Below are 16,836 nucleotides of genomic sequence, written 5' to 3' on the forward strand. Positions count from 1 at the left end.
GGAAGTAAGTATACATACCGAGTGTTGATTGTCCAATCATATGGCTGAAATCGCGCTGCGCTACGTGCCAATTTGCATACATTTGAGTGAAGTTCAATTTCGGTTATATGACATTTTTGATAAATTGTATTGCAAATATATTTAAGTTATTTTTTATACACAAAGACCCAATGTTTATTACATATATGAATAATAAACTTTTTATTTTTAGATATAAAGCCCCAATGTTTATTTCATTTATACATAATAAACATTGGGGCTTTATATATAAAAAATAACTTGAATGTATATATATATATATATATATATTGTATTTATGCAACGTTTACACAAGTTAAATGATAGATCATGTAAAATATACTTTGTAAACGTGGTTGCTTCATCTATAAGAAGAAAAACACTTCCACGTAGGAGACTTGTTTTCTCAAGGCGGAACCTGATACCCACAGAGAAGCCAAAACACGGACCGCAAAAGGCTGCGCTCCCAAAAATGGCAGGAGTGTTTGAGGTGGAGGTTGATGGTGTAGAACACGACCATGGAGTGGGACATCACCATGAACCGAACCAGGTGAGTTGGCCCAAGGTGCACCTATTACCAGGGCGAGTTAAACGCCATGGATGTAATTGGAACGTCTTCCTAAAGTAGTTGTGTACATCTTGCCGGCACTCCGCACAGCCTGGTTAGCCTGAGCTATCATTAGCAGCTAGCGGCTGTTTTACCATCTGTCTTCTAATGACAGACGTACAATGTCTTCATGTGGTACATAAGGCAATTCATTTAACCTCTTTGATCGAATTGTATACTTTGTAACTGTGCAAGACATGCCGACAACTTCTAAAATGAGGCGACTCATGAGAAGTGGATTGGCCAGTGAGTGGTCTAGTAGAGCTAGTCGACTTAGCTCTTCAGTCGAGTAGTACCACAGGAAATAAGGGGCTTTACTTCGCTGTCATTTATCAACGAGTTCGGTCTCCTTAGCGTTAAAATCATTTAATGAAAACTGTTTTGTTGCATGTATACTACTTAAATTAATAATCTATATACAATTTGCATATGCATTTGTATTTATTTATTGTAGTGACGTGACAATTGGCAGTTCAAAGGTCATGGGTCTTCAGTCTCAGAAACAAGTCTTTATATTCAAAGCAATGTTGTATAAAATCGTGTGTAGTTATTTCCACCGCCGTTCTTCAAAGTAAAAATCGATCTAGTTGGCTTTGCTATTTTAAATAGTTTTGCTGACACTGAGTTTGCCTGCCTATAATAATTTCTTTTTGTTTTCGGCTGATCAGGTTGACCTCTCCAAACTTTCGCCAGAAGAGAAGTGGAGGTCAGTCAAGTAAAATAAGTTGTTTCTCGTGATGCCATCGGAAATACCTGATTAAAGTTATTTAAAATTGTTTATGTTTGCCTTTATTTAAAATTGTTGTGAAGGACTAGTGTTGCAGAAATTATTTTAATATCTTCAGTTTTAATCAGGATTAAGGGATTTGGCCTAGGTTGGCACAATAATGCAGTACAGAACCAATGACAACAAAGGGCAAATGAATAGTACAAGTTTGGCAATGGGTCACATTATTCTGAAGTCCTTACACTGCAATGAAAGCGTAAACTGCAATGGCTCAGAAAACGCAGCCATTGAGCTTTTTCTTTGGAAGGAGAATATTTGGGTGTGTTTTTTTTCATGTCACTGTCAACGTTCCCTTTTTACATTTTCTTTATTTCGAAGCATACCCAAACCCCCTGAGGATAATTTGGATCATTGTGGACCATCTGACTGTAGCCAACATGGCACCACCCGCCCAGCCTATGGACAGGTGGTGCTGTGGCTAATATTCAAATAATCAAATTAAAGAAGTTATTTCAGCTAGATGTCTCTTAATAAAATATCCTATAGCTAGGTCTGCTTTCTAAAGCCTCTTTCACACAGAGTTCCCGGTTAATTACTGGATAACCTTTCAGGCATCACAAGAGATTTCACCATTCATACACACAGCTATATACCCGAGCATTGGTATCTTGCACCCTTTCACACATGGCGCATAAATGCTGACATAGATGGGCCCGGGGAATGTCTAGCAGACGGCGGTAATGCAACAATGCAAGCACTTAGGAATGCAAGTCGCCATAAAACTAGCGGACTGGGAAGATTTTCCAATCGTGGAATCTGTCCACCAGTCCTTCTTAGAAGAAGGGTCTTGATTGTGAACACGATTTTCAGTATTGATAGCATTGGGGTGTTAGGGTAAACAGTCGCTGATTCAAATCAGCACCCGTGGAGTCTTGTGATTGATTGGTCGCTCGCCCTAGGCTTTCCGTCTTACCGGAAATGTTACTGCTTTCATTCACAACACGGCCGTGCTGACAGCAACAGGGTAATATTACTAGGGCTTCAGCAGGCCAGTGAAGATTTCATGATTCTCATGACCACATGCAGGAAATGTTCCGGAACATTGCACAGAAAGACAATGTGTGGAAGGTGCTTAACAAAATAAACTAGAACTACTACTCTATTGTCTCGAGAGCATAGGCCATGGTTTTATTGGTAGTAATTGTGCCCGTCTCCTGTCGCTCAATGGCTAGGGAAATCAGTTGGATGGTTAGTTTAGTTCACAGCATGGAACAAAATAAGTTGTTTGCTTACTTTTTTACAGTTCATGTCTCTCACCATTCACAATGCCCCTTAAAAGAGAAACCAAAAGAAAAAGGCCAGCCGGTAGCTTAAGAGGGAAGACAAGCTGCCGTCCAAGAGGACTGTATTGACTTTGAGTCATTCCAGATGATTAATAGTGAGGGTGACTCTACTTGGCTTGGTGGTCAAGATGGCTGTGGTGCTGGTGTTCCTGGTGACTGTTAACTCACTGTGTGCGGGTCTTTTTGCAGGGTGGAGCATGCAAGAATGCATGCCAAACACAAGGGCCACGAGGCCATGCATGCAGAGATGGTGCTCATTCTGATCGTCACCCTCGTCGTCGCGCAGCTAGTGCTTGTCCAATGGAAACAGAGGCACTCAAAGTCATACAACGTAAGGAAACACACACACACACGCGTGCAATTACTCCTTAGATTGAGGTATAAAGGGTAGCTACACTATTTTGCTATAAACTCAGGTTTACCATTTGATTAAGAGAATACCCACTGTCTCTTCTAACGCTGACCTTCTCTGCGCTATCACAGCTGGTGACGCTGTTCCAGATGTGGGTGGTGCCGCTCTACTTCACCACCAAGCTCCACTGGTGGAGATTTCTCACCACGTGGTTCCATTCTCGTGGTCACGGCGTTCGTCTCGTTCCGCGCCACTCGCAAGCCTCTCAACTGTACCACGCCCAGGTACATGCCCGCCGACACCCCACTCACACTCCAGCAACGCCCATGTTGCATGTAGACATGGGTTCAGCCCTACCCATGCCCTTTCCTAAGTGATGTCCTATTGTGATGATGGTTTAACTATTGGCTGTTTCTCTGTTCACCAGGTTGGTCTATAAGTGGTTCCTCCTGCTCTATAAGATCAGCTATGGTACGGGAATAGTCGGCTACACGGTCGTCATGTTTACCCTGTTTGGTATAAACTTGATTTTCAGGTATGTAACGTCACCCAACCTCTGCTTGATTTAAGGTGCATTGCTAACTAAATATAACGACAAACATGCCCACTGTTAATAAACTACAGTATGCTCATGCATCACAAATCCATGCCCATGGATTACTAAACTGTGCACATATTATAACCTAACCGTACTCGGTTTACTAGATTGATCTCGTTCCAAGATTAGTAAATCGTTCCCAGATAACTTGATCGCATTTCAAATTTGCTTACTGGTCACACTGGTTTCCATTATGATTATTCAATCAGAGGTAGAAAACCCAATTCGCTCTGAATCCAAATTGATATCCATATTGCTGTGTGCACAATTGATAATTGTCAATTATGCAATGTTTCATTTATCGTGTGTTAATCTCGAAAAACAACAACCTGTTTTCATTGGATAAAACATGGGTGCACGATACAGCAGTTTGGTAATCTTTAGGTATGGTTTGGTAATCCCTGGCTTTGGTTTGGTAATCCCTAGGTATGATTTAATAATGTATAGTTATCCGTGGGTATAGAGATCGGTCGGTATCGGTTAGTAATCCATCTGTACGGTTTGGTAATCCTTCTGTTGAATCCATGAAGAGTTACCCAGGGATTTATTTTCTTCTATGTGACCCCAGGAATGATCTGTAACAGTCATTCTGTATTTATAAGCCTGTGGTGTAACCCCCGCATTGAAGGCCATGGAACGATAAGCTTAGCAATCGGTATGTTTCTGTAGATGTATATAGTGCTTATGACACCCCCTAGTGGAGCATGGCAATTACAATAAACATGCAGCAATTCATGCCCATTCAAGACCAATCATAGCTCTTAAAACAAGATGCCATTTGACCTGTCCTTAGCTAACCTACTATTAAGATCAGGTATTCCCTTCGTCAGCCATTATCTCTACCGGTGTGTACTCTGCCCCGCAGGTATACGATATGTGACGGTGACACAGTATTGGCATAAGGTATCGGATTCAGATAAGGCACAATAATTAAACCATTTTTTTATCCAGGCGATTGAACTGAAAACATGAGGAGAACTTGACTACACAATGTCCAAAGTATCATTTACAGAACAATTGAGCAATTCCAAAGGTGGATTTCTGCCAAGTTTATGAATATAGTCGACGTCACTGCATTCCCATAATTGTGTTCACACACCCAGCATTTCTGTAGTCTACTCTGAGGAATTGCTTCCAACAGCAAAGCAGTGGTTGTATTTATCTCTTATTGAACATGTGTTTTGTTCAGAATAAAGCCAGAAGATGCAATGGACTTTGGCGTGTCACTGCTGTTCTACGGGCTGTACTACGGAGTTTTGGGGCGAGACTTTGCCGAAATGTGTGCAGACTTCATGGCTTCAACAGTTGGGGTGAGAGGACTATAACACTGTGTTACAACTACTTGTTGGAGACAATTTTCATTATTTTTTTTAGATATAGATAATTAGATTGTGCCACCCGGTGGACGTATGTACACATTACAGGAAGTGAGGCTGAACCGCTGAAGAATCTGGTGTGCCTTTTTATAAATAGACACACATGAGTAGAGGGATCAGGGAGTTTCCATTGAATACTTGATCAAACTGTTGCTATGTTTCGTTTCATGTCCTTAATCACAAGTTTCAGATCGTTTTTCCTAAATTTCATACATTGTGACATTTGGATTTCTTTGATATTTTCCTACTGCCTAACAACGTGTGTTGTGTTCTATAGTCGTCGTAAACACTAAGGTTACCGACCTTGGAGCCTGTCATTAGGAACCCAATCCATCGTAGTCATTATTGAATAACCCTTCCCGTCCCGCTACGCCATCACCAAATTGAGTTGGCAATGCTTTTCGGCATCTACACAGTACCTCAATTGTCTCACCAGTTCGGTGTAATTGTCAAGAAATGGTTCATAATAACTAGGGATGCACCGATCCGATATTTGTATCGGTATCGGTACCGATATTGAAGACATTTCTAGATCGGGTATCGGTGACAAATGGGCCGATCCATATTTAAACATTTATTATTATTATTTATTTTTTTACGTTTATGTACATACTTGAATCCTATTCCTACTACCTTCCCACGAAAATGTTCTCACGGGATTAATAAAAGTATCTATCTATCTATTGGCTGATCTATTCAGTTTCTATGCTGTGCGCTGTGAGTGACGTCATAAACAAGCAACACGCCGTGCGGAGCCTACAGTGATTGCAAAATGGAGCGAGCAAAAGGATCTGCTATCTGGAGCTATTTCACTTTACCTAAGCCAGCAAGCTCCACGGCTACATGCAACATATGCAAAGTAAATGTCCCGAGGGGTGGTACTAAACCTTCTAGCTTTAATACCACAAACCTTATAAAGCACCTCCAAAAATTCAAGTCTCATGATCCCAGTCTTTTCCCCTCAATGAAACTTACAGTTTGTAGCCGTAATTTCGCGCTGTTTTTCTATAACGGTATCGGATCGGTATCGGCCGATACTAAACCTCAGATATCGGTATCGGTATCGGAGGTGAAAAAAGCGGATCGGTGCATCCCTAATAATAACCCACAGTTAACAATTAACCGGCCCCATGTTGTTTCCACCTTCTAGTATTACAGCGCATCGGGGATGCCAACCAAGCACCTCTCAGACAACATCTGCGCGGTGTGTGGTCAGCAGATCCTGGTAGACGTCAGCGAGGAGGGCATCATCGAGAACACGTACAGATTGTCCTGCAACCATGTGTATCCTTCAATCTAAACGGACCAATGCGCTCTGTGGAAAGGTAAAGCTTCATTGTAAATGAGGGAATTTCCTGCAAATTATTATTTAATTCCTCCGAATATCAGTCTTGTGTTATACGGGAGACACTAATCAGTGTGTTTTTGTATGATTAATTTGTAAATGTGAACATCCCAACGTATTAATAGTTATGTAATGGATACACTTAACAAAATAATAAATTCTTTATCTTATCATAGTTTGTTTACGTATGCATCAGTTCCGTTTTCCGAAGTTGACCTTTATTTGGCAGGAAGTCGACCTTAAATCACTCTTTAGATTCCATGAGTTCTGCATAAGAGGCTGGTGCATTGTGGGAAAGAAGCAGACTTGCCCGTACTGTAAAGAGAAGGTGGACCTGAAGAGGATGTTCAGCAACCCGTATCCTTTCAATGTTTGCTCGTATTTTCAATCACAGCCCTTCATCTACAACATCCATCTACAGATATCATGGTTATATATTGTCAATACTGCCTCATGACGAATGAGTGACTTGAGCATGTCCTTCACCTGCGCTATTAACACACCTGCTGGTTTCAACACCTTGTGTGTCTGTTGATGATCACTGTGGTGAATGTGCTTGAATAATTTAAAATTAATGATCCGTATAATGTGCTCAGCTTTTGAGTCATTTGCAGGTCGTGATGTAGACTTGGAAGCAATGATCCACAAAAAAAAGGTATACCTTTAAAAAATATATATATATTCTTTCAAAGCAATATATCAGCCTGCAAGTTTTTTTCCCCAATAGCATAGATGTCAGGCAAAATGTAAGTTGAAGCCAGTTCAGACTGGACACCACTTTTTCCCAAGTATTGCTGAGGCGTGCCTAGATACGGCTCGTCTCTGGTGTCTCTGTTGGCTGCACGTGACTAGTGGGTCTGGTTTTGGTCTGTAAATGTCAAGGCAGCTCGTGATCAGGCAGAGGTGATTTCCTCTTCCTTTTTTGTGGCTCCAACTAATTTTGACGCCTCAGGTTCCCATGGCAGCCAACGTGTCCAAATGCACGTTGTACGCAAATAAACAAGACATCGATGACGTCTCGACCCATTGTCCGTCGTGTTTCCCGTTTCTAATTATAGTTCAGGGGGCATGGCAGAGCAGTGGCTAGGCTGTTTGGCCTTGAACCTGAGAGGCACAGGGTTCAATCCTTATTGTCCACTGTAAGCCTTGCGTAAGCTGCCCCCACAGCTGGATCTACGTTTTGTCAAACGCACGTAAGCGCACACAAACTGCCCTGGCTGCATAATCTTTTCCAATAGTGCTCTCAATCAAATTCACACATTTTTGTGTTGTCTTGCCGCTGCTCACGGAGACGAATAGGCCTGCAGTTAGAATTCTTGGTTGTTAAATTGCCGTTTTTTTTGTCTTTTCTTTTTATCGCTGCGTACCACTGGTTGCAATGGACTGCCTCATTTGGGAAAGAGTGATATTTGTGTTCAGTTGTTCATCTCGTTCTATGCAGATTAATCAAACTGGGAACTGAGCTCTGAGTTTATATTCAGAGGTGAATGCTAAGGCTGCGTTCCAATCGGTGGAGTGCCTCCTCTTACACGTAGCGCCACTTATTGAAATGTTTCTATTTCCTTTTGAATTGAGAATTATCAGACTGCCTAAAACGCAATCTTCATCTCCGCTCAGAATTCATGTCTGTAAGCATGCATAGGGGCAAGTAACGTAATCAAAAAATCTAAAATGTAAATGTTTGTGGGCACCATCCTTCAATAGACGATAGCCTCGCCAACTGCCCAATTCTTAAACGCACCTCCACTGATGCAGCAGGTGAGAAAACAACATAGACGTCTCAACATAGACACGTCAAGAATTGACGTGGGTTCTTAACAAACCGATCAAATCCTTTAACCCCTACCTGCTTTTTTGTGACCTGTATGTATCCGAACGTTTTTTTATTCCTTAACCCATTTCTAAGCTGGGAGAGACCGCACGTAATGTATGGACAGCTTCTGGACTGGCTTCGGTACCTTGTCGCCTGGCAACCGGTTATTATAGGACTTGTCCAAGGAATCAACTATATCCTTGGCCTTGAATGATTTTTATTTTTATGATTTTTGGGTGGCAAGATGGACACACAAGATGGAAAAAGAGGAAAATGCGCTGGCTTGCTGGACCTAGCAGCCGAACTAGAACTCAAAAACAAGATTTTCAATCTTGTGTCTAGATATGTACCTTTTTGTATGTATCTATAGGCACAACATATCCGTATTTACAGTTTATTTGAATTTTACTAGTAACATGAATTTGGATGTCTGTCTCAGATTATTAGAAATATTTTCTGAACACATCGCACATCAAATACACTTGAATGGTTATTGGTTGGTTGATATGCAGGATCGCTTGTTTTAAATGGAGAGGTGCTTTTCCCACACCGAAAGTATGTCTTAAGTACTGTTAATGCATTGGGTTTCAACAATAAATACTAAATGATCTTACTGGTAACCCCCCCCTGTCCCCTTACACTTTTTTTTTTTCTGAACTATGCCTAACTATATTAATCACTAAGTGAAATTCAACTTCCAAACATTTTCTGATGATATTGTGAATATCATGTATCTCGTACTTGGATACAATATTTAATTTAATTTATAGTGAGGTTGTGTCCTCTCCCCTTTTGTGCTCAAATATCATTTGTGTAGTAGCAGATAGGCTTTGTTCTCTCTGCTGTCTCCTTTTTGACTTTTCTTGTTTTCTTCACAATCGAATTAGAATTTCCATATGAATATTTAAGGATGAGGAAGACATAACACTAATGAAAATGGTACGGTGAGGTTCTCCTCTCCTTTGATCTTGTCGTTCAGCCTTTTACTTTTAGTGTCACAATTGCCATATCCCCTATGTAGTTCTTACTGGTTAATAATTGGATTCGTGGAAGACCTTTTTAAAAATTGTACTTTGACATAGCTGTCGGATATTATGCAGAGTGCCAGTCTTATTTGTTTTAATATTTTGCACTGTGTGCTGCACACTTTTACAATAGTTGAGGGGTTGACTTGAAGTGGTCCTAAAGCTTCTTCATGTGGTCTGAGATGATCACTGTCATTCCTCTGAAGGTGACACGGTTCCCTTTGTAACTGCAGCACAGAATACCGTATTCAAGAAGAACTGGACGGATGGTGGATTGGCATATACATTTATTTATCTATTCAGTCGTCACCCTTTGTTTTCATGAATATTTGTTAATAAATGTCACCCGGTGTACAAATATATTGAACCAAGTCTTTTGTGTAAGGACAACGCTACAAAGCATATGAGACGGGTTATGGGGGATTTGCTATGCCCTGTTACAGCTGTCCCTGAACAAAGAAAAAACTAGATCCCCAACATAAACAAATTTAAATTGTATGAAAATACCTTAGTTTATTAAATGATCACTGTTCAATTGCACGGATGTAAATTAACTCGACAAATGCCACAACTGGGATTTGGAAGGGTTCAATCAGTGTGGATTGAATCTCATCCAGTTAGATTTAATGTTTAAACTTTTTTTGAGTAAATGTGATCTATCCATTAAATATTTTTCTTGCATTACAATTTGTTGGCTACCCCCTTTGTCATGTATGTATGGTACTATTCCATACATTTTGTAACCTGTACATATTTCATAAAATCACCAATGTTTTAGTAGTTGACACATTGAACTATATAATATAGCCATTGGCTATTGACTGTTTTTTTATTTATTGGAAAATTTGTTTTCCAGTAAATAAACACAAAACGTTAACAACCATGCGATTACGGTCAACCCAAACATAACGCAGAATTCCCCTACGTGTAGATCCGTGGGCGTAGGGGAAGTGACTTGTGTATATAAAGCACAACTGATTGTAAGAGGAACACCAAGCCAACATGAAGCAGCCACATGTTATAGGTAATCTCTTGTTTTTAACCTTTTCATATTTGCTGGCCCATTAGTCTTTAATTAACATTTTGTCTCTTATCCTCAGCTCTGCTGCTTTGCCTCCTGTCTTCGGATGACTCCCTTGGTGAGTTGTACAGATGACTAATCTCAGATTCTATGTATTATGTCATATTAACGTTAATAACATTTCCACAGCAAAATCTCCTGAGATAATTGGTCCAGTCCGCACCCGAACAAGAGCTCGTCTAGGTAATCTAGACAGGCTATGCAATGCTCCCTTCAATGAAACAGTGCTACGTTTATGTGTCATAATATTCGATGACATCGAGCATTTTAAATATAGTCTCTGAAGAAAGTTTAATGTATTTTTTTGTGTTTGTTTTTTGCGTTTACTCGACAGGGAGGACGTTGGTTCTCACCTGCATGGCGAACCCCCATGGTGATAGCGACCTGACCGTGATCTACTGGCTGGTCAACGGCTCCTTCCCCGAGGCTCTGAGCACCTCCAGGATATCAGAGATGGACGAGTGAGTGGGGTGGAGGGTTTTATAACTTTTATGCATAGCCTAGGCCTACTTATTTATTTTTAGGAGAGACTTTAAACAGATACAATATTGTTTATTGTTTACTTTTAAGATGGTGTGTAACGAATACCAAGACAAATTCCTAATATGTGTAAATGTATTTGGCAATAAACCTTTTCTGATTCTGATTAGTTGAAACACTTCAAATATTAACTGTAGCCTGTCATATGTGCAGTTAAATTGTTTCAGTTAGCGTTTCAAAGACCACGTAGGTTTTGGCTTTATTGACTGCACTGCAATACATACTTTGTCATTGTTTATTGACTGTAGAGCAATACATCATATTATGGGTAGTAGCTCTAATAATGAAGATGGACTTGTTGCAGATCCACCACTTCAAATGGTACAGTCCAGCGGAATCTGAAGCTGAAAAATGTGACGACTGAGGACTTGTCCTCTACTTATGTTTGTGTGGTGATGAATCCTGAAGGGATCGCCAAAAAGCATGTCACTTTACGAACACACAGAAAAAAAAAGAGGATTAAGAAACACTTCAGTGAAGTACCATTCAGTAAGCAATCTGGATAAAAACTTTACATGTAACCTTGTGAACATTATGTTTATTTGTTACTGTGTTAAGCTAATTTGTAGTGGTTCAGTTGAAAACAGGTTAGACTTGTTTCGTATAATATCTTTAGGAATGCGTTTGATTAAAAAACTTGATCTGTTTTCTTTTCCTAAAAGGGTATCCCAAAACGAAATATTAAGTTGGGCTATTCTTTCTGTTCATCAAACCAAAAGATGTATAAAATGTGACATCATATGAAATGTGGTGCATAAAGCCATATTATAATAAAAAAGTTCATATCAAAACAGTAGTGAAAATGATTTATTGCATAGTGATATAACATCTGCAATCAAGTTATATTATATTTGGGTGGGTTTTTATGTAGGCATATGCATTTCCATGGGGAATTAGGGAGTATTATGACTTATAAATGATCAACCAAATAAAAACAATGCTGTAGCTCTCAATTTTTGGCTGAATCCGAATACTCATACTTGACTGCTATATAGTATGCATTTTGTAGTACGCCACAAATATAGCGCGTCCGAATGCTCAGTACGCATTGTGTAGTCCGGAAAACGTTTCCGAATCCGTACTACCGCCACAGTAAACAACGGAGTTCACTACGCTATCCCACAATGCAGATGCAGCAAACCGGAGTCAGGTAACGAACGAAGAAGAGATGGCTGACCCGACACCACCAGAAAGACGTCGTAGAAAGCGGCGAAAAAAGAGACATTAAAAAAAGTAAAGTAAATAATTAAGTAAAAAGAGACTTTTAATTTAATAGCAACGATGACAAGACGGAAAACAGGTTACTTATCAAGGTAATTTTGCCTGCGTCTGAGGGGAGATACGTCATCTCCAAACATCCGGTGGAGTTTCGGCGGTGTTCGGAAGCGTTCGGAGGCGTTCTACGCATAGCTGTAGACCGTACTACACAATCAAGTGTGGTACAGTCAAGTAGTAGACACTGAACAGAAATAGTATGTACTAAGTATTCGGATTCAGCCTTAGTTTTCCGGGGTCAGTTCATCCAGACAGGACTGCAAGAGGGCTCTAGTTTCAGGATGATTCTGAAGCTTTTCACTCATCTTCTTCTTAATAAGAGCAACAGTGTCCTTAACGACAGATGGCCAATTCTCTGTAGAACCGATGAAATGTTTGAGAAGCTCAACATTGCTCTTTGACGCCATGCCAAAGAGAAAACGTAGGAAAAGGTTAAATCTCCCATCCTCACAGAGTAGGGTCCTTTCTAAAGCACTTGAGTAAACCTGTTTACTGTTCTTTAAGTCCTGGGTTTGCTTTCTTTTTGATGATTCCTTGAAGACACTCATTCCCTGGTTCCTGAACTCTAGAAAAACATACAGGGCGGCCATGTACTCCTGAACGGTGGAGTGAATAAAGCAGTGGACCGTCTCACTATACATGACAAACTGTTTGACCGTAAACTCTGTGCACAAGCCGCTATTGACCACCGCCTCGTCCATCGCCCCCCCAATGCCCGCTTTCTGGTGGGCCTCGGTGATCTTCACCTGTCCCTGTTCCAGCGCGAGCCATGCCGTCTTGCCCAGGCCCACCAGGAAATTTCTCTCCTCGCTCGGGCTTCGAGCTGGCGCTCTCAAACGTCGCTTGGACAGGAGCACGAGAAGAAGCTGGGTGTAGATGGGTGTGATGCTTTGGGGTAGATCCCCCCTCTGCCCGGCAAACCTACGCTCCCACAATTGGCTCAACACCGAGCAGAACAGGGGCAGGTGGCACATGATGTGGAGGGTCTTGCACGAGTTGACATAGTCAATCACCCGACCTGCGTGTACAGGGTCCGTAAACCTCCTCTTGAAGTATTCCACCTTCTGGTCATCAGTAAAGCCCCATACCTCCGCTACTTGATGCACGCCCTCCGACGGCATGCACTTTGATCTCAGAGGCCGGGACGTGACCCAGAGCAGGCCGCTGAAGAACAGGTTCCCTCGGAGGAAGTTGACCAACAACACATTGAAGGGTGTGGCTTCCTTGAAGTCGCACCAGATCTCTGTGTATTGGAAGTCAAGCTCCTGGGTGTACTCATCGAGACCGTCCAAGACAAACAGCACATGTCCACCGACCGCGCATATGTCCTTCAACTTTTTGGTTTCTGGGTAGAGCTGGTTTAGTAGGTGCAGCATGCTGATCTCCGATCCCTGGAAGGCATTGAGCTCTCTGAAGGGCAGCGGGAAGAGAAAAGAGATGTGCTGGTGGGACCGCTCCTCAGCCCAGTCCAGGATGAACTTCTGCACTGCCATGGACTTTCCTGTTCCTGCCATGCCGGTCATCAGGAGAGCCTTCAAACATTTCTTCTCGATCCAATTGCTGCCGAAGATATCTTTAGATGAGATGGTGGGTTCTGGTTTGTGATAAGAGTTTAATTTTTCTATGTTCCTGTATTCGTGCTGAACATTGGGTCCATTGTCCAACCCTTTGATCATGTGGAGGTCGGTGTATATGTCGTGGAAGAGCTTCTTCTCTCCCTGTATCGCCGAGTCCTCCTGGACGTCCCTGTATTTACACTTCAGATTCTGTCTCAGCTCAAAACGTACTTCATCTACAAAGAAATCAGAAAATAAGATTTTAGTTTGAACGTCCAATATGAAGGCTAGACACATTTAGAATTATGAATAAGGGATTTAAGAATGATTTTGATTTGAAGACATCAGAGGAATAAAATGGGATGTACATACTTTGAACGCATAACTCCTGGAGGTTAAGAACAAGCTGCTCCTGCCCCATCTCCTCCAGAAGGTTTTTGACTATCTGCAGAGAGCCCTGGATGTTGAAAGACCCAAGCATGCGGTCCACTAGGTCCAGCAAGTCCATGCTTTGGGGAGAAGCAATGAGGGATTGTGGGTAACTCCTCCACAGAGTTTCTTTGAAGTGCCTCAGATGCCCCTCTGGCATCTTCTCAAGTGTTTCACGGATAGCCTGTTGACAAAAATAGCATACACAAACCAAATTATTATTTAAAAAGAATAAAAATGAATGATTATTCGACAGATGCAGAAATGAAGAGTCACCTGGAAGGTAAACGCCAAAGTCAACGAGGGGTGTGGCGGTTCAGTGAAGTCGCTGAGAAGAGGAGGTTTTTTAGGATGCCCACGCACGGGATGTGCTTTGCTTCCGATCCTAGTGCACGATTACACAACGGCGGGGAAAGGGTTAAATGCATGATTTCAAGGTGGCGCATAGCAAAAACATATTACATGTTGAGGTATGTCCCAAGGTTATCTTTACTTGCGTGTGGTCTTCTCACAATCACTGTTGAAGGAGTAGTCGCTAGAGAAAGAACCGTTGCTCTCCAGTAGAACTCTGAAGACACACACATTCAATGCAATCATTATCATGTAAATGAACAGTACCCCTTCAAATTAAAAACACATCCAGTTGTGTTTAGATGTATGTTTATGCAATTCATATATTTGTGCTTCATCCATAACAACACTTCAATGTCTCTTTCTTTTGTTTCACCTTGATTCATCTTGGTCCTCCATTGACTGTTCTCGGTTCCTTTCCTCGTCGCTCCCCATAGTAGTATAGCTCAGAACTGCCGGCTGGCACCTTTAGAAATCATTAAAAAATATGCGTGTTCATTTGAAGGAATAGCTTCGATGTGCAACCACATCTTTGTGCTTAAGTATTCACTAAATGCTATTTCTTATTAGAAATAAACAAATTGTGTTGGATAATTAAACGCAGCATAAAATATTTTAGATAAGAATCTTACTAGTACCATACGACCAGTACACATCCTGATCATGGGAGTCCCATGATCAGCATGTGAGCTGGTCCTTGAAGGACCCTAAACAAAATATAACTTAGTCAGAAGTGTTCCAACCATTTTTAAATAAAAAAGGTATCCAACCCAAACTTCTAATCAGAGTAATAAAGTAGTAACATCTCGTCTCACCACCATTGGGCACCATCTCCGGGTGAAGACTCCTGCCCCAGATCCAGAGAAGCTCTCCTCTCAGGGATGTAGTATAGGTCATCATCATCATCATTTCCCCCCTCATTGGAATCCCCTCCACGCCCCGACACGCCTTCCCCAAAGGGAAGACTGTCCGAGTCCGTATCACCCAGTTCCATTATTTTCTTTTTCAGTGACACGCAGTAATGTTCCTGTTCAACGGCAGAATGACAAGGGAAGGTTGTCTGCAGTGAAACAGAAACAACAAAGCCCTGGTTATTATCTTAAACCAATGATCCAATGTTTACCCGTTACGCACGCGTGACCAATTAAAAGTACTCTAAATGTGTGATATTTTAGACGCAGAAACAAATCGAAACGTTTCGGGTAATCAGTTGCACCCTTAACTTCCTAGTTCACTTGTCTTTCTTGGGTCAGATAGTAGAGCAGCCTTAACTGCACACCGCCACCCACAGCAGGGAGGCTGCAGTTCATGATCAACGCCAGATCTTGTTATTTCTGGGCCGTGGGAATAGATATATCGATGTGAAATAGAAAGCGCGCCAAGGGTTGGTGTGTTTGTGTTGCCTCGTACATCACCCGGGGGGAGGTCTCGCTGCAGCCCAGTGGCGGTTTTATGTACGGGCGAACCAGGCAGGTTCGCCCGTACATATTTGTGGGGGGCGCCAAATCACATGGGGGCGCCACGAGCAGTAAAAGTCCCATTAATTGTTCTCATTTTAATGCTCTTATCAACATGGAGTAGTGCATCGGTCTGCCTTGTGCAAATGTTTTTTTATTGATAACAACATTGGCATATACAGATCAAAACAGGACGATACAAAAAAAAAGCCTGCAATTAAACGATGAACATACAAACATGCCTTGAATATAGCAGTCAGGTGACTGCTTTTTTTTTTTTTTTTGTTGTTGTTGTTGTTTTAATAATAATTGACGTTAATCGCGCGATAAAAAAATTAACGCCGTTAAAATTGGTTTGCGTTAAAGGCACCCAGTGCAACTTTATGTAAACATTCAATGAAAAATAAACATTCAATTTCTAGTCTTTTTTACACTTAGTAAGTTTCAATAACTCCATACCATTACATATCGACATTCAAGGAGCAAAGATGAGACGTCACTGTGTGGTGAGAAGAACTGATAGAAAATCGTAAACAACAACAATCGCCGGTGGGGAGAAGCCATTTTTCCATTGACTGGAAGCCTGCTTTATTTATTGTAGGTTACAAAAAATAAAGAAAATGGCGGCATTGTTGTTGTTATCGATTTTCTATCAGTTCTCACCACACAACGACGTCTCATATTTGCTGCTTGAATGTCGGTATGTAATGGTATGGAGTTATTGAAACTTACTACGTGTAAAAAAGACTAGAAATTGAATGTTTATTTTTAAGCCTCGAAAGTTGCACTGGGTGCCTTTAACGTCGTTAATAACGCGTTTAACTGACAGCACTAGTTTGTATACATAGACATCCTATATCATATCTATATGATATAGGATGTCTATGTTTGCATATCCTTTAATTATACTGTGTCCATTAATCCCTGATATATGGACACCTAC

The 16,836-nt window shown here is 41.3% G+C and overlaps 2 protein-coding genes across 2 annotated transcripts; one reads left to right on the forward strand and one right to left on the reverse strand.

Moving 5' to 3' along the window:
* Positions 1-437: 437 nt before the first annotated feature.
* rnf121 (ring finger protein 121) lies at positions 438-10,665 on the forward strand. Its single transcript, XM_056593555.1, is given in 11 exon segments — positions 438-568; positions 1,294-1,331; positions 2,885-3,026; positions 3,179-3,261; positions 3,263-3,331; positions 3,475-3,582; positions 4,835-4,955; positions 6,172-6,305; positions 6,622-6,723; positions 8,273-10,468; positions 10,620-10,665. Coding segments are annotated over 10 exon segments (996 nt in total). The 5' UTR covers positions 438-490; the 3' UTR covers positions 8,394-10,468; positions 10,620-10,665.
* A 195-nt stretch (positions 10,666-10,860) lies between these two features.
* Positions 10,861-15,667, reverse strand: nlrc3l1 (NLR family, CARD domain containing 3-like 1). The gene is made up of 6 exons (XM_056593536.1): positions 15,252-15,667; positions 14,813-14,902; positions 14,579-14,653; positions 14,362-14,470; positions 14,029-14,269; positions 10,861-13,892 (listed from the first exon to the last, which is right to left on the reverse strand). The coding sequence occupies exons 1-6, from the start codon at positions 15,428-15,430 to the stop codon at positions 12,325-12,327; spliced, it is 2,262 nt and encodes a 753-aa protein (XP_056449511.1). The 5' UTR covers positions 15,431-15,667; the 3' UTR covers positions 10,861-12,324.
* Between the last annotated feature and the right edge of the window lie 1,169 nt (positions 15,668-16,836).

This window comes from Gadus chalcogrammus, chromosome 7 (assembly GCF_026213295.1).
Source record: "Gadus chalcogrammus isolate NIFS_2021 chromosome 7, NIFS_Gcha_1.0, whole genome shotgun sequence".
NCBI lineage: Eukaryota > Metazoa > Chordata > Actinopteri > Gadiformes > Gadidae > Gadus > Gadus chalcogrammus.